This window comes from Oncorhynchus nerka, linkage group LG27 (genome assembly GCF_034236695.1).
Source record: "Oncorhynchus nerka isolate Pitt River linkage group LG27, Oner_Uvic_2.0, whole genome shotgun sequence".
NCBI lineage: Eukaryota > Metazoa > Chordata > Actinopteri > Salmoniformes > Salmonidae > Oncorhynchus > Oncorhynchus nerka.
The window spans coordinates 42,604,616-42,627,506 of NC_088422.1; the positions used below are offsets into that span (position 1 = coordinate 42,604,616).

A 22,891-nucleotide genomic window follows, 5' to 3' on the forward strand; every position below is an offset into this window, starting at 1 on the left:
AAAAGTCATTTTTAGGGCTATAGCCTACATGGCTCATTATCAGGCAGGTGTGCTTTCTTAGCAATGAGCCTGACAGATGTAGCATAGTGGCTACTGGATAGGCTATACATGGCTGAAGCGCGGGGTTTCCCATCTGCATTTGTTTAGGCTATTAGCGAGATCACAAACTAGGTTAATAATTTTGGCTTCGATGTCAATACTAGCTTAGTATAATGATACTCAATACCATACCTGTGGGGGAAAAAATGCTTTAAAGTCAGATATACAGCACTGTTACTGTATAAAACATATGTTCTCTCCATCTTTAGAGCTTGGCCACAGGGTATGCAGGCTTTTGATCACACTTGGACCAGCTTAACAAGGTCCTGTTGAGCAGTGGATTTGTAGAATCTTGTGTGTTATAGTGGGCTGGAAGAAAAGTCCACACACACAGTAGCTCTCCCGGAGGTATTATTCTATAACATTAGAACATAAGCCTACATCCAAAAAGTCAAATAAAAAAATAACCTTGTTCAGTGAATCATGTATCAAATGCCTATACTTTGAGGTAAGGTAGCTAAGCAGGATGGCTCTAGTCATACCTTTTCCAGTGCCAAGTAAGACCTGAAAGAAGTTAGATGAAATAGCTAACATGCTCAGGGAATACATGATGGCTATTCAAAATAATCAGATATATTTTCGGGTCTTTATAGATTAATTTGCCTGCATGTGTTTATGTATATTGTTCTAGGCTATATCCTATGCTACATAATTTACAACCTGAGGAAGTGGGAACTCAAAACACATGGTGTATTCGGTGCATGTGACAAATACAATTTGATTTGCTTTCATTGCAGGAAGCAGGCTAACGCACATTACTGTTCTCCAAAAATGGTTTTAGAACCCATAAATCACCAGGAACGTTGTGTAGCCTAATCTCCGACATAAGAAAAAATTGCATTGGTAAGAGGAGGGTTTATCATCCCAGCTTTAGTTAAAAGTTGTCTATCAAACTGTACAGTCGTGGCCAAAGGTTTTGAGAATGACACAAATACTAATTTCCACAAAGTTTGCTACTTCAGTGTCTTTAGATAGTTTTGTAAGATGTTACTATGGAATACTGAAGTATAATTACAAGCATTTCATACGTGTCAAAGGCTTTTATTGACAATTATATGAAGTTGATGCAAAGAGTCAATATTTGCAGTGTTGACCCTTCTTTTTCAAGACCTCTGCAATCCGCCCTGGCATGCTGTCAATTAACTTCTGGGCCACACTGATGGCAGCCCATTCTTGCATAATCAATGCTTGGAGTTTGTCAGAATTTGTGGGGTTTTGTTTGTCCATCCACCTCTTGATGATTGACCACAAGTTCTCAATGGGATTAAGGTCAGGGGAGTTTCCTGGCCATGGACCCAAAATATCGATGTTTTGTTCCTTGAGCCACTTCGTTATCACTTTTGCCTTATGGCAAGGTGCTCCATCATGCTAAAAAGGGATTGTTCGTCACCAAACTGTTCCTAGATGGCTGGGTGAAGTTGCTCTCGGAGGATGTGTTGGTACCATTCTTTATTCATGGCTATGTTCTTGGACAAAATTGTGAGTGAGCCCACTCCCTTGGCTGAGAAGTAACCCCACACATGAATGGTCTCAGGATGCTTTACTGTTGCCATGACACAGGACTGACGGTAGCGCTCACCTGGTCTTCTCCGGACAAGCATTTTTACGGATTCCCCAAACAATCGGAAAGGGGATTCATCAGAGAAAATAACTTTACCCCAGTCCTCAAGCAGTGCAATCCCTGTACCTTTAGCAGAACATCAGTCTGTCCCTGATATTTTTCCTGGAGTGGCTTCTTTGCTGCCCTTCTTGACACCAAGGCCATCCTCCAAAAGTCTTCGCCTCACTGTGCATGCAGATGCAATCACACCTGCCATTGCTGAGCAAGCTCTGTACTGGCGGTGCCACAATCGTGCAACTGAATCAACTTTAGGAGATGGTCCTGGCGCTTGCTGGACTTTGTTGGGCGCCCTAAAGCATTCTTCACAACAATTGAACTGCTCTCCTTGAAGTTCTTGACGATCCGATAAATGGTTGATTTAGGTGCAATCTTACTGGCAGCAATATCCTTGCCTGTGAAGCCCTTTTTGTGCAAAGCAATTATGACAGCACGTGTTTCCTTGCAGGTAACCATGATTGACAGAGAAAGAACAATGATTCCAAACACCACCCTCCTTTTGAAGCTTCCAGTCTGTTATTCGAACTCAAATCAGCATGTGCGATCTCCAGCCTTGTCCTCGTCAACACTCACACCTGTGTTAACAAGAGAATCACTGACATGTCAGCTGGTCCTTTTGTGGCAGGGCTGAAATGGAGTGGACATGTTTATTTTGGATTCAGTTCATTTGCATGGCAAAGAGGGACTTTGCAATTAATTGCGTTTCATCTGATCACTCTTCATAACATTCTGGAGTATATGCAAATTTCCATCATACAAACTGAGATATTTTTGTGCCATTCTCAAAACTTTTGCCCATGACTGTAAGGCCACCTTGCTCTGCTCTGGCAACAGCCCAACTCACGTGACGTGCACACACACAGGCGCACATGTGGATAGCTCTTGAACATCTTGAAATTGCACTTACAGTATTTGATGATTTATTTTGTTTATTTTTCGTGGTGGCAACAATTAAGCAGCAGCACAATATAACGGAAACACTGTAATCGTCTCCTTCGCATTTTTTACAACCATTGACAATGGGATTGAAGACATTTTAAGAATTAAGACCTCGAAATCAGATAAATGAATATTAGACTTCTTAAGAACCCATGGACACCCAAACAAAATAAATCAAGACCATTGTAGGATTTTAAACCTTATCACAATGTCACAATCTTCCTCTTCCGGCGCCGACAGAGATGGCCGCCTCGCTTCACGTTCCTAGGAAACTATGCAGTTTTTTGTTTTTTTTACATGTTATTTCTTACATTAGTACCCCAGGTCATCTTAGGTTTCATTACATACAGTCGAGAATAACTACTGAATATAAGAGCAGCGTCAACTCACCATCAGTACGACCAAGAATATGACTTTCGCGAAGCGGATCCTGTGTTCTGCCTTTCACCCAGGACAACGGAATGGATCCCAGCCGGCGACCCAAAAAAACGACTTCGTTAAAAGAGGGAAACGTAGCGGTCTTCTGGTCAGACTCCGGAGACGGGCTCATCGTGCACCACTCCCCAGTATACTTCTCGCCAATGTCCAGTCTCTTGACAACAAGCTTTATGAAATCCGATCAAGGGTAGCATTCCAAAGAGACATCAGAGACTAACGTTCTTTGCTTCACGGAAACATGGCTCACTGGAGAGACGCTATCGGTTTCTCCACGCATCGCGCCGACAGAAAAAAACATCTTTCTGGTAAGAAGAGGGGCGGGGGCGTATGCCTTATGGCTAACGAGACGTGGTGTGGTCACAAAAGCATACAGGAACTCAAGTCCTTCTGTTCACCTGATTTAGAATTCCTCACAATCAAATGTAGACCGCATTATCTACCAAGGGAATTCTCTTCGATTATAATCACAGCCGTATATATTCCCCCCCAAGCAGACACATCGATGGCTCTGAACAAACTTGAATCCATACATCCTGAGGCTGCATTCATTGTAGCTGGGGATTTTAACAAGGCTAATCTGAAAACAAGACTCCCTAAATTGTATCAGCATATCAATTGCACAACCAGGGCTGGCAAAACCTTGGATCACTGCTATTCTAACTTCCGCGACGCATATAAGGCCCTGCCCCGCCCTCCTTTCGGAAAAGCTGACCACGACTCCATTTTGCTGATCCCTGCCTACAGACAGAAACTAAAACAAGAAGCTCCCACGCTGAGGTCTGTTCAACGCTGGTCCGACCAATCTGATTCCACACTCCAAGACTGCTTCCATCACGTGAACTGGGATACGTTTCGTATTGCGTCAGACAACAACATTGACGAATACGCTGATTCGGTGTGCGAGTTCATTAGAACGTGCGTTGAAGATGTCGTTCACATAGCAACGATTAAAACATTCCCACCGGAAATATGACCGAATACAAACAGTGTAGCTATTCCCTCCGCAAGGCAATCAAACAAGCTAAGCGTCAGTATAGAGACAAAGTAGAATCTCAATTCAACAGCTCAGACACAAGAGGTATGTGGCAGGGTCTACAGTCAATCACGGATTACAAAATGAAAACCAGCCCCGTCACGGACCAGGATGTCTTGCTCCCAGGCAGACTAAATAACTTTTTTGCCCGCTTTGAGGACAATACAGTGCCACTGACACGGCCTGCAACCAAAACATGCGGCCTCTCCTTCACTGCAGCCGAGGTGAGTAAAACATTTAAACGTGTTAACCCTCGCAAGGCTGCAGGCCCAGACGGCATCCCCAGCCGCGCCCTCAGAGCATGCGCAGACCAGCTGGCTGGTGTGTTTACGGACATATTCAATCAATCTCTATCCCAGTCTGCTGTTCCCACATGCTTCAAGAGGGCCACCATTGTTCCTGTTCCCAAGAAAGGTAACTGAGCTAAACGACTACCGCCCCGTAGCACTCACTTCCGTCATCATGAAGTGCTTTGAGAGACTAGTCAAGGACCATATCACCTCCACCCTACCTGACACCCTAGACCCACTCCAATATGCTTACCGCCCAAATAGGTCCACAGACGATGCAATCTCAACCACACTGCACACTGCCCTAACCCATCTGGACAAGAGGAATACCTATGTGAGAATGCTGTTCATCGACTACAGCTCGGCATTTAACACCATAGTACCCTCCAAGCTCGTCATCAAGCTCGAGACCCTGGGTCTCGACCCCGCCCTGTGCAACTGGACTTCCTGATGGGCCGCCCCCAGGTGGTGAGGGTCGGCAACAACATCTCCACCCCGCTGATCCTCAACACTGGGGCCCCACAAGGGTGGGTTCTGAGCCCTCTCCTGTACTCCCTGTTCACCCACGACTGCGTGGCCACGCACGCCTCCAACTCAATCATCAAGTTTGCGGACGACACAACAGTGGTAGGCTTGATTACCAACAACGACGAGACGGCCTACAGGGAGGTGGTGAGGGCCCTCGGAGTGTGGTGTCAGGAAAATAACCTCACACTCAACGTCAACAAAACTAAGGAGATGATTGTGGACTTCAGGAAACAGCAGAAGGAACACCCCCCTATCCACATCGATGGAACAGTAGTGGAGAGGGTAGCAAGTTAAGTTCCTCGGCATACACATCACAGACAAACTGAATTGGTCCACTCACACTGACAGCATCGTGAAGAAGGCGCAGCAGCGCCTCTTCAACCTCAGGAGGCTGAAGAAATTCGGCTTGTCACCAAAAGCACTCAAACTTCTACAGATGCACAATCGAGAGCATCCTGGCGGGCTTTATCACCGCCTGGTACGGCAACTGCTCCGCCCACAACGGTAAGGCTCTCCAGAGGTAGTGAGGTCTGCACAACGCATCACCGGGGGCAAACTACCTGCCCTCCAGGACACCTACACCACCCGATGTTACAGGAAGGCCATAAAGATCATCAAGGACAACAACCACCCGGAGCCACTGCCTGTTCACCCCGCTATCATCCAGAAGGCGAGGTCAGTACAGGTGCATCAAAGCTGGGACCGAGAGACTGAAAAACAGCTTCTATCTCAAGGCCATCAGACTGTTAAACAGCCACCACTAACATTGAGTGGCTGCTGCCAACACACTGACTCAACTCCAGCCACTTTAATAATGGGAATTGATGGGAAATGTAAAATATATCACTAGCCACTTTAAACAATGCTACCTAATATAATGTTTACATACCCTAAATTATTCATCTCATATGTATACGTATATACTGTACTCGATACCATCTATTGCATCTTGCCTATGCCGCTCTGTACCATCACTCATTCATATATCTTTATGTACATATTCTTTATCCCCTTATACACACAAGTGTAAGACAGTAGTTTTGGAATTGTTAGTTAGATTACTTGTTGGTTATTGCTGCAATGTCGGAACTAGAAGCACAAGCATTTCGCTACACTCGCATTAACATCTGCTAACCATGTGTATGCGACAAATAAAATTTGATTTGATTTGTACTGGAGACTGACAACATTATTGACTCATACAATCTAGGACAGTATCCCTGTTCCGTCTCCATGTCCTCGACAGACTCACCGTTTTGTTATAGTGTCCATGTCCACACACACAGTGGGGACCTTGCTACTGCAGTGCTGGTGAAACTTGTAGCCGCATGTCTGACATCTGAAGCCGTTGAACAGAAACTTGTGACAGAAGTCACAATAGGCCAACTTAAAGAAGGTTTTTCGTACCTGGAATACAAATGACTTTAAATAGGTTGTGTATTTTTCAGACATTTCAATTGAAACGGTAGGGCAGTGTTTAAGAAGGAAAGTGAGGTGAGGGTTTGTGACAAAGTAGTGATAGGTCCAGTATTCTAACAAGCACATTCATTAAAACGTGGTGGTGGTAACCACTACTGGAAAAATAGGTGTTGCCATACAATACACGAATGCAGAGTGAAACAATTACAAGATCTACTTACAAAGTTATGCATGGTGAGGGGGACATCATCCAACACCTCCACCAGAAGCTCTTCTCCTACCAGCGGGGTGATGTCAGTGTTCCAATCAGTTAGTCTCTTGCGACTGCAGGAGGGGGTGGTGGACAAAAAGACAAAGGAAATGGGAGAACAAAGCTGAATCAGAAAACTGTATTGCCATGAAAGACAAAGCAGCTAAAAATGTATTCTGGGGTTGTACATAGAAAGTTAAGAAATATTGTTTGAGCAACAATGTATATAAAAATTGTGTTATAAATCAGGTTAAAGGGGGAGTGACCCAAATGGAATCAAATCAGTCTGCCAGTTTAGTTAAGTGTTCATAAAGTATGACACTGACAAGATGTCCAAGTCCCAAATAGCACCCTGTTTCTTATATAGTGCACTACTTTTGACCTGAGCCATATGGGCTACAACAGACACTTACCCTTCTAGGAGTCGAAACACAGCGCAACAGTCCTGGCTCAGGCCCCTTACTTTAAGGGCTTTATCCAAACTGTCATAAACGGTCTGCCCAGGGCGAACATTCACCTGCAGACACAAATAGATGTTTGAACAAAATAGGAGGTATATGAAAGCTAGTTTAGCAATGTCAGAGAAATAACTACTTTCACGTGATAAAATACAACACTAAAAACCATTTAGAGTTAAGAAATCTTGTAAGTCACGTAGACAGTTGGTTGTTATGCAACAAAACCGACGCGTGCGCAACTATGGGTCTAAACAGACCGGGTTGGCTTAGATTGTTGACATGGATATTTTGTCTCCAATGTTTATTGAAAACAAATACATTTGCACAATGAGCACATATAGATACATAGTCATGACGTTGGCCTGGGGGTAGGTTTATGACAATCATAAATACCTCTTCCCCCCTTTTTCCTCTATCCTACTGAGGTTACATTTGCAAAACCCTTGGTTAACATAGAGATTCTGGGAACATCAGAAGGTGGGGGGAAATGAACTATATTCTGGTAATCCGACCGATTGAACATAATGAATATGTCAGTTCGGTTGTCATCTGAGACATTCTCATCAATGATAAGATGACAAACTCTACAGTGGAAAGTCTACACATCAGAGTTATCGGATTCACATGGATGGGATGAAATGTGAATTTAGCTTCTAAAATGTGAAATTTGGGTTTTCATAAGGTAGGGCTCTGCTCAATCAGTGGCCCGCCCCTGTGAAGGGACATGGGCTATAAAACTTTTCAAACAGGCCCTCCTCTCCCTACCGATATAAGCCCTTGACGACAATATAACCTCCTGTTCCGAGGATGACGGTCCGATGTCAGAATGGTTCAGATAATAACTACAGAACGAAGCCAACATCAGCGTGAGCTTTGGTTGCGAATGGTATAAACTTTGAACTCTTATTCACTACAGAAGTGATACTTCCTAGCCGTTGAGTTAGCAACAGTCGCTGCAAACGAGGATTAGGAAGGAACAGACAGAGTATCCCGTCTATCACACAACGGCGTTACTACAACGTATCCAATTGACAACCAGAGACATTCTTCAAAGGACAAAGGACTCGGTTGGACAACACGGCCTTCCATCTACCACCAACCTACCGAAGCGCAGCTCAGAGTAAATATTTATTGCATTTTCCTGTTCCAAATGGGCGGTAATTTAGAATGCATAAGATACTGTATTTACGATAGCACAGTTTCGCCCTTTGTTCCTCAGTCTTCCCGCTCTTTCACTCAAACCCATCCCCTTTTCTTTTGTGTAACAAGCTGTCATATCTGTTCCGCCTGCTAGGGACATTTTCCTTTATGACATAATTTGTAATCAAGTTATTATTTAATTATGTGTATGTGTAATTATTAGTTAGGTATTTAGTAAATAAATAATTAAACCCAATTTTGTATTGCTGATTCAACTTGTTAGCCAGGGTTTGTGCGGATAACCAAGAATTTTAAACTTTCAGATGAGACTGAATTAAGATGACGATTAATATTAACTGCTATTGATGTAAAATATTACTAGGTCTGTAAGAGTTTAAATCGGAAGATAACAGCTCTATAAATATTATTTTGTGGTGCCCGACTCTAGTTAATTACATTTACATGATTAGCTGAATCAGGTAATAATTATTTTATAGAATAGCATGTCATATCACTTAATCCAGCATAGCCAAAGACATGACAATATATACACAGATGCATATACTTAAATATATATACACATACATAGAGATACACATAGAGATACGAGGTCGACTGATTAATTAGGACCGATTTCAAGTTTTCATAACAATCGGAAATCGGTATTTTTGGACACCATTTTTTTTTACACCTTTATTTCAGTAGGCAAGTCAGTTAAGAACACATTCTTATTTAATTTTTTTGAATTTTACCCCCTTCTTTCTCCCCAATTTCGTGGTATCTTGTCTCATCGCTACAACTCGGGAGAGACGAAGGTTGAAAGTCATGCGTCCTCCGATACACAACCCAACCAAGACGCACTGCTTCTTAACACAACGCGCATCCAACCCGGAAGCCAGCCGCACCAATCGGCCCGCCACAGGAGTCGATGGTGCGCGATGAGATAAGGATATCCCTACCGGGCAAGCACTCCCTAATCCGGACAACGCTAGGACGACGCCAATTGTGCGTCGCCCCACCGGCCTCCCGGTCGCAGCCGGTTACGACAGAGACTGGGCGCGAACCCAGGGTCTCTGGTGGCACAGCTGGCGCTGCAGTACAGCGCCCTTTACCCCTGCGCCACCCGGGAGACCTCACATTCTTATTTTCACTGACGGCCTAGGAATGGTAGGTTAACTTCCTTGTTCAGGGGCAGAACGACAGACTTTGTCAGCTCGGGGATTCAATCTCGCAACCTTACAGTTAACTAGTCCAACTTTCTAACCACCTGCCTCTCATTGCCATCCACGAGGAGCCTGCCTGTTACGCGAATGCAGTAAGAAGCCAAGGTAAGTTGTTAGCTAGCATTAAACTTACCTTATAAAAAACAATCAATCATAATCACTAGTTAACTACACATGGTTGATGATATTACTAGTTTATCTAGCGTGTCCTGCGTTGCATATAATCGATGTGGTGCGCATTCGAGAAAAAGGACTGTCGTTGCTTTGTGTACCTAACCATAAATATCAATGCCTTTCTTAAAATCAATACACAAGTATATATTTTTAAACCTGCATATTTAATTAATATTGCTTTGAATTTCCTTTAACTAGGTAAATTGTGTCACTAACCATAAATACCTGGCAAACTGTGTGAAGACTACTTTCTAACAAAAACAGCCAACTAAAATGATTTAACAAAAGCGCATACACAAGTATATATTTTTTTTAAAAATCAATGCATATTTTTTTAAACCTGCATATTTAGCTAGCGTTAGCAGGCAATATTAACCAGGTGAAATTGTGTTACTTCTCTTGCGTTCATTGCACGCAGAGTCAGGGTATATGCAACAGTTTGGGCTGACTAATTTGCCAGAATTTTAAGTAATTATGACATAATATTGAAGGTTGTACAATGTAACAGCAATATTTAGACGTATAGATGCCACCCGTTAGATAAAATACGGAACTTCTCCGCATTTCACTGAAATAATAAACGTTTTGTTTTCGAAATGATAGTTTCCGGATTTGACCATATTAATGAGCAAAGGCTCGTATTTCTGTGTGTTATTATGTTATAATTAAGTCAATGATTTGATATTTGATAGAGCAGTTTGACTGAGCAATGGTAGGCAGCAGCAGGCTCGTAAGAATTCATTCAAACAGCACTTTCGTGCATTTCACCGTACCATGCATCTCACCATACCTTCTCTGCTATGCAATCTGGTTTCAGAGCTGGTCATGGGTGCACCTCAGCCACGCTCAAGGTCCTAAACGATATCTTAACCTCCATCGATAAGAGACATTACTGTGCAGCCGTATTCATTGATCTGGCCAAGGCTTTCGACTCTGTCAATCACCACATCCTCATCGGCAGACTCGACAGCCTTGGTTTCTCAAATGATTGCCTCGCCGGGTTCACCAACTACTTCTCTGATAGAGTTCAGTGTGTCAAATCGGAGGGTCTGCTGTCCGGACCTCTGGCAGTCTCTATGGGGGTGCCACAGGGTTCAATTCTTGGACCGACTCTTCTCTGTATACATCAATGATGTCGCTCTTGCTGCTGGTGAGTCTCTGATCCACCCCTACGCAGACGACACCATTCTGTATACTTCTGGCCCTTCTTTGGACACTGTGTTAACAACCCTCCAGGCAAGCTTCAATGCCATACAACTCTCCTTCCGTGGCCTCCAATTGCTCTTAAATACAAGTAAAACTAAATGCACGCTCTTCAACCGATCGCTGCCTGCACCTGTCCAACATCACTACTCTGGACAGCTCTGACTTAGAATACGTGGACAACTACAAATACCTAGGTGTCTGGTTAGACTGTAAACTCTCCTTCCAGACCCACATCAAACATCTCCAATTCAAAATTAAATCTAGAATTGGCTTCCTATTTCGCAACAAAGCATCCTTCACTCATGCTGCCAAACATACCCTTGTAAAACTGACCATCCTACCGATCCTCGATTTCGGCGATGTCATTTACAAAATAGCCTCCAATACCCTCCAATCCCTACTCAACAAATTGGATGCAGTCTATCAAAGTGCAATCCGTTTTGTCACCAAAGCCCCATTTACTACCCACCATTGCGCCCTGTACGCTCTCGTTGGCTGGCCCTCGCTTCATACTCGTCGCCAAACCCACTGGCTCCATGTCATCTACAAGACCCTGCTAGGTAATGTCCCCCCTATCTCAGCTCGCTGGTCACCATAGCATCACCCACCTGTAGCACGCGCTCCAGCAGGTATATCTCTCTGGTCACCCCCAAAACCAATTATTTCTTTGGCCGCCTCTCCTTCCAGTTCTCTGCTGCCAATGACTGGAACGAACTACAAAAATCTCTGAAACTGGAAACACTTATCTCCCTCACTAGCTTTAAGCACCAACTGTCAGAGCAGCTCACAGATTACTGCACCTGTACATAGCCCACCTATAATTTAGCCCTAACAACTACCTCTTTCCCTACTGTATTTATTTTATTTAATTTTGCTCCTTTCACCCCATTATTTCTATTTCTACTTTGCACATTCTTCCACTCCAGTGTTTTACTTGCTATATTGTATTTACTTTGCCACCATGGCCTTTTTTTTGCCTTTACCTCACCTCATTTGCTCACATCGTATAGACTTGTTTATACTGTGTTTGTTTTACTCCATGTGTAACTCTGTGTCGTTGTATGTGTCAAACTGCTTTGCTTTATCTTGGCCAGGTCGCAATTGTAAATGAGAACTTGTTCTCAACTTGCCTACCTGGTTAAATAAAGGTGAAATAAAAATAAATAAAAAGTCTATCAGCGCAGCCCCTTTGTAGCGCGATGAGCAAAGTACCTGCTCCACTTATTCATTGCTAGGGCTGTCCCCACTCGTGCTGCACAGAAGTTAACACACTTGAATGACGCAACACAGTATGTAAACATCGAAACGGTTCATTACTGTCGCAAAAAATAAATATCCACACAGGCTAAAACACATTTACAATCCAACACGATACAGGTAGCTTCCAGCTAGAATTATAGGCTACCTTTCCTTGTTAGCTTACAACGGAATATTCCTCGCAAAGAAAAACACATTCACTTCATTTTCTTTTGCCTCCCTTCGGGTTTTCACTAGATTCCATAGACACATTATGCCTACAAATGACAATTAACGTCTTAAAGAGACAGCGCACCGTATTAGAAAAGATATTGCTTCTTCCATGCAAATGCTGTTAATCAGTACAATAAAAGTAATGTACTCTTAGCCGTTGCCAATATAATAAGTCCTAAATAGAAGCGATTGTTTGTCATCTGTAGCATAAAATGTTCAAATGTCATGATTGTGAATGCCCATAGCGGAGTCTGTCTGGATCAAGTGCCATTCTACGACTTTGGCTAATACGTATTTTTTTGTGGTATTGAGCATCGTGATGCTAAACCTGGTAATGAAGTAAAAATTCTGGTATCGTGACACCATTTTATAGCCATTCAGCAAGCAAGAGGATTGATAGCTGTTTCTCTCCTTGAATATGCCTACTAGGTTTTTTTTTTATTGCTAGAAATAAGTTTAAATATATTGCTGTTCATTATATATATATATATTTCGGCTACTCGTTCAAGAGCTAGAGAGAAGGGGAATGAGATAGGCCAGTGGAGTAGCCAGCAGAGGTGTGAATTGCACAAGAAAGGAACAGTGAAGACAGATGTGAAAGTTGGAAGTTAAAATATTATAGGTCTGCTAAAGGGAATCTTTGCGACCACCTGTGCTACAGGCAACCCAAAGAGGCAAAAGAATATACACACGTTCATCAATAAGTGGTTGCACAGATTTAGATAAATCACGCATTCAAATTAAAAATGTCAAAATAACCACCCATTACTTCACAAAAATGTATCAATGGCTTATCATTAGGCTATGGACTGCTTGATAGCATGAGTTTCTATTGTCAATTTCATCTTCATAGCAGTCTCTCTATATCTCCACCTTAAACGTTTCTTCGTCAATTTAAATGATAGGATAATGCTAAATCAATGTAGCCTATAATGTAGACTAGTTTTGGATATCATACAGAAATTTGACTTGCTATGAGAAAACAGAATTTGAATCTGTATTTTTCGTGATTAGGACGAAAACATCTCAACGCAGTTGGCGAGAAAAGTCCTTAAGACAGACAACACAGCTCATACGGTTATGCAAGTATATCAAAATGCAATTTGCAGAACGCACAAAACAAATATTAGACAGCAGGGACCTTAATCCAGGAGGGGATTGTCTCTGCTGCTGTTACAAAGAAGCTTGATCTTGCAAGCATGAGCCACTTACCTAATATTATCAAAAACCCAGCTGGAGATAACTATCTAAGAGTAGGTAAATAACTTAATAGTTGTAAGACAAATATCTGTCAAACAGTAGTGAATTTCATACAAGTGTAACCTGATCACCTCACTTAAGTTGTGCTGCAGTAGTGACTCACCTCACGAAGCTGCTGTTTTTGCTCGGTGTTGTAAACAAACATGTGACTCGCTCAAACAGCTGTTTTGGGAAACTAGTTCCAGTAAGCTTCATAATGAAACAATCTAACAGGCGAAATTATGAACATGATCTGCTTTATCTACACTACATGACCAGAAGTATGTGGACACCTGCTCATTCCAAAACCATGAGCATTATTATGTAGTTGGTCTCCCCTTGCAGCTATAACAGCCTCCAATCTTCTGGGAAGGTTTTCCACTAGATGTTGGAAGATGGCTGAATGGAAGCAAGTCCCCGCAGAAACAAGACCATTAGTGTGGACGGGCACTGATGTTGGGCGATTAGGCCTGGCTCGCAGTCAGTTTCAATTAATCCCAAAGATGTTCAATTGGGTTGAGGTCAGGTTTCTGTGCAGGCCAGTCAAGTTCTTCCACACCAATCTTGACAAACTATTTCTGTATGGACCTCACTTTGTGCACGGGGACAATGTCATTGTGCACGGGGGCATTGAAACAGGAAAGGGCCTTCCCCACACTATTGCCACAAAGTTGGAAGCACAGCATCATCTAGAAAGTCATTGTATGCTGTAGCGTTAAAATTTCCCTTCACTGGAACTAAGGGGCCTAGCACAAACCATGAAAAACATCCCCAGACCATTATTCCTCCTCCACCAAACTTTACAGCTGACACTATGCATTTGGGCAGGTAGCGTTCTCCCCGGATCCGCCAAACCCAGATTCGTCCTTCAGACTGCCAAATGGTGAAGCGTGATTCATCACTCCAGAGAACGCATTTCCACTGCTCCAGAAGCTTTACACCACTCCAGCCGACGCTTGGCATTGCACATGGTGATCTTAGGCTTGTGTGCAGCTGCTCAGCCATGGAAATTAATTTCAAAAAGCTCTCGACTAACAGATGATTTTTACGCGCTACAGCACTCTGCGTCCCATTCTGTGAGCTTGTGTGGCCTACCACTTCCTGGCTGAGCTGTTGTTCCTAGACGTTTCCTCTTCACAATAACAGTCTTTCAGTTGACCGGGGCAGCTCTAGCAGGGCAGACATTTGACGAACTGACTTGTTGGAAAAGTGGCATCCTATGATGGCGCCACGTTGAAAGTCACTGAGCTCTTCAGTATGGGCATTCTACTGCCAATGTTCATCTTTGGAGATTGCACGGCTGTGTGCTCAATTTTATACACCCGTTAGCAATGGGTGTGGCTGAAATAGCCGAATCCACTCATTTGAAGGGGTGTCCACATTCTTTTGCATATTTTGTGTATTACCAAGTGCACAAGTTGACTGCAGGTAATTATTTAAAACATACAAATGTATTTAAAAATGGTTTTGGAGTGCATTTCAAAATACCCTGGGATACTGTATATAAGGTACACCGCCCAACCCTAATGGGTTTTCATGTTTGAGAGACAAGATGAGAAATTGGAACTGGGCCCTAGGCACCAGCTGGTGCACAACATTAACTGTCTGCTGCGTAGGGGTTGGGCCTAGTCATTAAAACATCGTGAAATATTACTGTTGAAAATATTTCAAATTTACTTGTATGCGAGGGCCCCAAGAGATTATTCTGAATGTCTTACCACGGTCCTCTGTTGATTGGGGAGGAAGACACGGATGGTGCCCCCACCTCGGGGCACATCCTCTGGACTTGTCTCTCCCGAGGAGGAGCAGGAGGAAGAGTTTGAGGACATAATGACAGGCAGGAAGAGCAAGGGAAGCAGCACTGAGATCCTTCAACAACAGGAGAACTTCATGCACTGGGGATCCGGGGGAGTGAGCCCTTACCTGGAACCTGAGACAAACAGTGCTACTAATTAGCAACAATCCATCTGACGCCAATGACCGAGTGAAACAAATGTGCCCATAATCATGATCTTAGATCGACAGAGTATGTTGCAACTAGCTAGGATGATACCACACTGGTGTGTGTACAGAACTGGTAAATAAACAGAAGAGGCCTCATTTTGACATTCCAAAATCCAGCTGCTCACAATAAAATCATTGACTGTTAGGGTTGTTTGCACCACACAAGGGAGCTGGTGTAAATTGTCAATGACTCGAGCAAACGTTAATCTCATATGAAAATTACTATTTTGACACGTCAACTAAATGTACTAGCAACCAGCTATATAGTAGCTTTATAGGCAACTTTTCATAGCCTAAACATCTAGCTAACATTAGCTACACTATGTCTCGCTGCACTTTTACTCTGAGCTGGAAACATTTCATGTGTATGCGAAATGGCGTAATTAGCTATCTACAAATGCTATAGCTAGCAAAAGTCTGGCAAATAAGATAACTAGTTACGTATCCTAGTTTAGCATAGTGGGATTTGACTGCTTAGCAATATGACATTTTGAAAATTTGGAAGCCATGTTTGTCTCAGTTAACCACTTTAGATTACTATTCATTTACAATTATTTTTGATGAAATGACAATACCGCTTCGACGAGGCTAAATTATAAATAGTTTCCTAATTCCTGTCAGGTGTTTTTTCACGTTCGAGTGAGCGCTTTCATGAGGCGGAAAGGGATTAGTTAGCTAGATGGCAAGCTAGCTAGTAAAACCAGAGCTAACGTAGCGCGTTAGCTTGCTACTTTTGCTGTCTGACATTACCAAGTAATGAAAAGCTTGTTTACGCATTAGCATAAGCAACTGTTTTATGCATAATGGACAATTAAAGACCACTGCAAAACGAGTCAATCATAAACAAGAAATTGCATATTTGGTTTCGGAATAAAGTCTTACCTGAAGCAGCCATCTTGAATTCTCTCAATCTGAAGTAGAATCTGTCAAGTATTTCTGGGAAAGCGGAACACCTCCGTGTTGCACGCTCTGTATTGGGCCATTCTCACATTTACACTCGCTCATTGGATGACAGAATCGATACATAAAGGAGGCGGGTGTTACAAGCAACAACAAAAAATGACATTGTATAAATTCATGTCACAGTATGCTACACAGACAAATTACGTGGATGATTCAGGGTAACCATTGGTTACATCAGAATGTATAAAATTTAACTAAAAAAAGAAGAAGCAAAAAGCAAAACAGCTGCATACCATAAATAGAGTTAGGGCCTCAGTGTCAGTGGAGGCTCCTCAGAGGAGGAAGGGGAGGACCATCCTCCTCAGTGAATTACATTTTTTAAAATAGTGAAACATTTAAAAAGTTATCATTTTTAGATAAAACTATGCAAAATATTTTCACGTCACCAAATAATTGATTAAAACACACTAGGGTAGCAGCATGGCGTAGCCGGAGAACAGCTAGCTTCCGTCCTCCTCTGGGTGCATTGACTTCAACCTAGGAGGCTCATGGTTCTCACCCCCTTCCATCACCCCATTCAGAACCAATCAGTCGATATAATTGAGAACAATCATCAGAAATCACGTGATATGAATCAGACAGTGGGTCGCCACCTGATCCACTAGTTGGTCAGAAGGTTAAAATCAACGTTTCATGTCGTAATTTCCGAGTAGGCGGTAAATATAATTGTATTGTGCTGTAACTGAAACTAGAAGATCTTCTGATGTCCTTTCCCTTCGTCAAAGGTACGTAATGGATTTTTAAAGTGTTTTTACCCCGGGATAACCGGCTATTATGACCCATAGAAGGGAAGAACATTTATTGAGTGCAATTCGATCTACAGTACATCTACACCACGATATGGAACATTGAACCTTCTGACCAACTAGTGGGTCAGGCGGCGCCTCACTGTCTGATTCATATTGTTTGATTTCTGATGATAGTTGTCGATTATATCGACTGATTGCAAGTGTATTGGGTGCTTCCATAGACTTACACAGTAATTATGACAAGTTCCAGGGGATATCTTCCAACCTATCAGAGCTCTTGCAGCATGAACTGACATGTTGTCCACCCAATCAAAGGATCAAAATGAATCTAGCATAAGTATAAGCTACAGCTAGCTAGCACTGCAGTGCATAACATGTGGCGAGTAGCTGACTCAAAGACAACGACAATAGTTGAACAGTTTTGAACAAATGAATAACTTCAAAAATGAAGGAGCAAGAGAGAGAGCTATATTTCAAAATGTTTTTCACTTACTTAGCTGCATAATTTAGCCTACTCAAACACCTGGCTTAAACAGCGGGACGCTATGTTAGCTAGCTGGCTATGACTATCCAACATTGGAACTCTTCCAAGGTAAGCTTTTGGTTTTACTAATGTATTGCCACCGGTGTTCCTGCTAAACTGCTTACTATCTGTACACTGTGCTGCATGATTGTAGCGGGTTTACTAAAACTATTAACTATGTTAACCTTGACATTACTTTAGCTAATATGGTGACAACGATGTAGGCTGTGTGTAGCGTTTATGATATGAAGGTTTGGCTTGGAAGTTTTTTTTCGCCTGGTCATGGACAGCTGATGTGTTGTGCACTTTAGTCCACAAGTGAAGGGAAAAGGTAAAAGGAGAGTGCGTAGATGCAAGAAGGTATACAATGAGGTGTTTATATGTGGCTATGAGAGTTAACGGTTTGTGTTTGATCAGGGGTGTATTCATTCCACCAATTCTGTTGAAAAATGTTTCTTTAACAGAAGCAAATGGAACGGGGATAATCATATCTGAATTTGTCCAATAAAAACTCATTTGCAACTGTTGGACTAATGATTACAACCTAGATCGGTGTGTACCAACGTTGCAAACTTTCATTCATAAGCTAGGTTGAAGGAACCGCATAGGGAAAAATCTAGTATCATGTAGTAGCCTAAACCTGTTATATTGAAGTGGGTGAATGGAATATGAATGACAGTCATTCTACATGCTGTAATAGAAATAAGGCCATGCTCATAAAAAATAAACATCCTCAAACGGCACCAACCACCAACGCATCCTGTGATAAGGCAAATGTTCAGATTGTATGTATGATTCAAATTAACAACAGTAATGTGGTATGTATCATAAGAGCAAGAAAAAACAAGGTTAAAACCAGGAACTGTTTTTATTTTGACATATTGTTCATCTCTGGGCGAGTCACTACCTCAGATACAGTGCAAATGTAGTACAAAATTCTACGTCTATAATATTGTGAGGTTGATAAAGGAAAAATGTACATTTTAGCCATTTAAAAAAAAGTATTGAGTGTTTTTGTAGCCCCCTGGAAAATAGGTAAATAACTAAAACATCAGACATATAGCAAAGCCAACAATAGCCTTGTTATGAAGATTTTTTTTTCTTTAGTTCTGTTAATTACATGGAAAATAGTCAAATTTGGAGTTAGGAAAATCGTAGTATACATAACTTCTCTGGTAGAGTCTGTTTCAATGAAATTATTCAATGTCTGATGCCATATTTCCATGAAATACAAATCTGAGGTATGGTGTGTAAAACTGAAAACACAACATTAGACTATGTGGTTAGGCTGCTATGGCCATGGCCTGTCAATTGAGAGGGGCACACTGAGACGTGGCTAATGTTACTCCATGCTGAGAAACTTCCTCTTTTTGGCAGTGTGTGTATATGAGTGGTGGCGCCATTCAACGTCCGCTGTAGCCTCATTTTCTAGCGTACCAAGCTTGATCATGTACACTACACAGAAAAACAGTTATCACTAGATTATAATATAACAATTACAATTTTGCGTATGCATTCTCAATACACACAAGATATATATATTTTTTTTTTTAAACAACACTAAATGTATAGGGGGAGCAGTGCAGGAAAAGGTAAAACTGCAATTAATCCAAAATTACACATTGTTCAAAAACGTGGTGTTGCTTATGAGAAAGGTAAAACATTGTACTTACATTTGATTTCAAATCTGGGCCCAACTTCTGACAACTCAACGTTCCTGTGGTCCGTTTTCTTGTAAGTGTGATGTCTGCAATAAAAATAGGTCCTTACTTAAGTAAATAAGAATGTGTAACTACATTCCGCTACCTGAAGGAGTCTACAGTCAACCTGTCTGCCCAAGATTAGGTACATGTTCGCAAATAGCTCTTTCAAAGCATCCCTCTGCTCACCTGAAAGATATAAAATCCTCCTGGTTGGCAAATGTGATAACCCGTCTGCTGTCCTCTTTAGGCACTGGGAACAAATACTTGAGGATATTGGAAACCTGATTAAGAGAGATTTACTTACAGTCGGTGTCAGAAACTTTTGGATGCACTAACAGTACCAGGGTAAACATTTATTGAGAATTGTGAAATGCCAAGTCTCTCACCCTCTGGCCAAGTCGTGAGGAGAAGTTGTGAAAGATGAGGTTGGGGTAGGCTTCAGACATGGTTCCAATGTCCGGCACATCATGTCTCATAACCACATTCTAAAGAGTGAAGTACGCAGTCGGTCCAAAAGGTAGGTGGCACACCACCAGCCCATCTATACAGTTCACACAGGCAATATAAAAGTAGTTATTTTAAAGTTCCCTTGATGCAGTGTTTTTACTTGGATTGATGCATTCCAGCCTGTAAAAAAAAAATCTATACACTACAGGTCAAACGTTTTAGAACACCTACTCATTCAAGGGTTTTTCTTTATTTTTACTATTTTCTACATTGCAGAATAATAGTGAAGACATCACAACTATGAAATAACACATGGAATCATGTAGTAACCAAAAAAGTGTGTAACAAATCAAAATAGCTTTTATATTTGAGATTCTTCAAATAGCCACCTTTGACATCTTTGCACACTCTTGGCATATGTGTTATTTCACAGTTTATGTCTTCACTATTATTCTACAATGTAGTAGTGTGTATGTGTATATGCATATATCCTACCTAGGATAGGATAAAGTAATCCCTCTCACCCCCCCTCCCCCTGAAAAGATTTAGATGCACTACTGTTCCACTGGAGGTCATAAGGTGAATGCACCAATTTGTAAGTCGCTCTGGATAAGAGCGTCTGCTAAATGACTTAAATGTAAATGTAAATGTAGACTTTACGTCCGTCCCCTCGCCCCGACCTGGGCGCAAACCAGGGATTCTCTGCACACATCAACAGTCAAAGAATCCCATCCAGAGTAACCCACGGGAACAATCATGGTCAAGCACCCAGCTCAAGGGCACATCGAAAGATCGCCCACCCAGTCGACGCAGGGACCCAAACCAGCGACCTCTCGGCCTCTGGCCCAACACTTCCAACCATCCAAGACCCTTTTGAAAACCTACGTTTTTTAAAACCACTTCTGCGCAGGCAAGTTTCACTTGCCTTTTAAACTCTGATCATATTGTTTTGTATTTTCTTGTGTGGAAATAAATAAATACAAATTTATTTAAAAAAGATTGTTATACGCCTAGATGGGCTTACTTGGCTGTCCTCTAGTCTCATGAACGATGACCAGGTCTGTAAACATTGTTGGCTTTACAGGCTTGTACTAGAGCTTTAATTTCATGACCTCCCCTGTTCATACGCTGAGCCCCAGGGAAGATCAGCTTCACCTCCTGTCAATAGCAAACATTGCACGTCAGCAAAAATTGAGGATGAGTCATTATTACTTATTTAAAACTGAATCTATTATACTGTCTGTTAGCTCCTTCTTTGGGAATTATTTTTTCTGGTTACAATATGCTCTGTTATAGAGGTGAAGCAGAGGATAGAAATGGAATAAGAATTGAGACATAAAATGAACATACCTTGACAAACATCTTGAGTCGAGAGCTGGGGTCTCTTGATGTTGTGACCATGACCTTTGAATCCTCCACTCCAGCCCATTTATACTCATCATCCATGTGAGAGCTGACACCTGCACGCACAGAGTATCTCTCAGTCACTGTTTGCACATTTTCTTTTATGGGAAACTGTGGTATGGCTGCTTTTCCATGAGATGTGTTGTCTTGTTTATGATGTTGACAACACTGAGGATGCGTCCCAAGGGTACCCTATACAATATATAGTTCAATACTTTTGACCGGAGCCTAGTGTCTCGGTGGTCAACAGTTGTGCACTATATAGGGAATGGGGTGTCGTTTAAATGTTGGGTGTGCAGAAACAAACCTTCTGCTCCCTCATCATCATACTCCAGCAATTTCTGTAACTGCACAGCTTCTCTGCAAACCTCAGTAGGGATGAGACGATTGTCTGTAGGGAAAAACAAAAGTCAATTACTTTTACAGGTACCCAAATTGTAATTTGTTAGCGCTGCCATTTTAAAAAGTGTCAAGGTATTTTAGATTGGTGGGAGGATGAACAATCTCCTCCATTACATACAGTCCTCACCATCAAGAGCAGATTTCAGCTTCTGTTTCTTCTCCTCAATCGTCCGCACCCTGTCCTCTTGGGACTTCCTATACAGGTACCCCCGTCTCAGTCTCGTCTCTCGACGAAGCTACAATCATCAGAGAGAAACACACCATGATGAACAGTAGAAAGCTGACTATCAGCATTGTACTGTTCATTATGGCTCAGAAATGATACAGAATAGTAATCGGACACACAAGAATTGCAGGGGGGAAAAAAACACGAGAATAATCAAACACGAGAATTGCTCATAAAGACCACTCTATAATCCAAGATCAGTACTAGTGAATCGGAATTACATCAATCCAACATGCCCATCTGGCAGTATTTAGCTAGCAAACTAGTTAATAATGTAGCATGGTAACCTGGATCAGCAACCAGACAATATCTGTTTCTTTACAACACTCTGGAGCTAAATAATCAGATGCTTCAAGCTGATACGAAGTTTTGAAAAGCTAAACAAATACCCCATGGAGTTACCATTTTGTTGATTGGATTGCACGCACTCACAACCACACACACCGACAACTGCGAGGAAGTCAGCAACATTCTTTTTCATTGGATAAGCCAACATCCAATGGGAGTGTGCGAAACTGGCAAGAAGATTGGACGATAGACGTTTCAAAATAAAAGCCCCAAATACGAGCTATCAAAGTAAAAGTCCCAAGTACAAGCCATGAACATACACGGAAAATGCATTTCACATTTGCATATTTGATTCATTAGCTCTTTTTATTTTCCCAGATCTCAGATTTTTTTTTAAATAAGCCATATGTTTCTAATTGTATGGCTGCGTACTGAACCAGTAACTTACCTGGGCTAAGGAGACGACGAATATGACGTCACCTCCTCTCTGCACAGAAAACGACAATTTAACCGACAATTCACCAGCTCTGCAAGCGTTATAATGTCAAAATACGTTCGTTGCTCACCAAATATGTCTACCTGCAAACTATAGACACCTGCAGGCAGGAAACCCACATTTTGAACTAAAACTAAATAAAAACTAGCAAATCGGGTCTGA

General features: G+C 42.0%; 2 protein-coding genes across 2 annotated transcripts in view; both read right to left on the minus strand.

Annotated features, from left to right (window-relative positions):
* Nucleotides 1-16,609, minus strand: part of araf (A-Raf proto-oncogene, serine/threonine kinase) — a 29,476-nt gene extending 12,867 nt beyond the window's left edge. Inside the window, exons 1-5 of the mRNA XM_029638257.2 lie at nt 16,411-16,609; nt 15,243-15,454; nt 7,028-7,131; nt 6,586-6,688; nt 6,198-6,352 (exon numbers count right to left, since the gene is read on the minus strand). Of these exons, the coding sequence (XP_029494117.1) occupies nt 6,198-6,352; nt 6,586-6,688; nt 7,028-7,131; nt 15,243-15,353 (473 nt within the window). The 5' untranslated portion in view covers nt 15,354-15,454; nt 16,411-16,609. The remainder of the gene's footprint in view (nt 1-6,197; nt 6,353-6,585; nt 6,689-7,027; nt 7,132-15,242; nt 15,455-16,410) is intronic.
* Nucleotides 16,610-18,612: 2,003 nt separating this feature from the next.
* Nucleotides 18,613-22,436, minus strand: LOC115111811 (U3 small nucleolar ribonucleoprotein protein IMP4-like). The gene is made up of 8 exons (XM_029638259.2): nt 22,348-22,436; nt 21,838-21,955; nt 21,625-21,708; nt 21,264-21,373; nt 19,853-19,951; nt 19,653-19,747; nt 19,437-19,510; nt 18,613-19,218 (listed from the first exon to the last, which is right to left on the minus strand). The coding sequence occupies exons 1-8, from the start codon at nt 22,414-22,416 to the stop codon at nt 19,106-19,108; spliced, it is 762 nt and encodes a 253-aa protein (XP_029494119.1). The 5' UTR covers nt 22,417-22,436; the 3' UTR covers nt 18,613-19,105.
* Nucleotides 22,437-22,891: the final 455 nt, after the last annotated feature.

Bases quoted from the DNA above. Each gene is read 5' to 3' on its own strand.
- LOC115111811 (XM_029638259.2), bottom strand. From the start codon at position 22,416: ATGTTGCTGACTTCCTCGCAGTTGTCGGTGTGTGTGGTTGTGAGTGCG. The intron at 21,374-21,624 runs GTTTGTTTCTGC...CTGTGCGTGCAG, and splicing joins TGATGATGAGGGAGCAGAAG to GTGTCAGCTCTCACATGGAT. The intron at 19,748-19,852 runs GTGAGAGACTTG...TCTCTTAATCAG, and splicing joins CCTCACGACTTGGCCAGAGG to GTTTCCAATATCCTCAAGTA.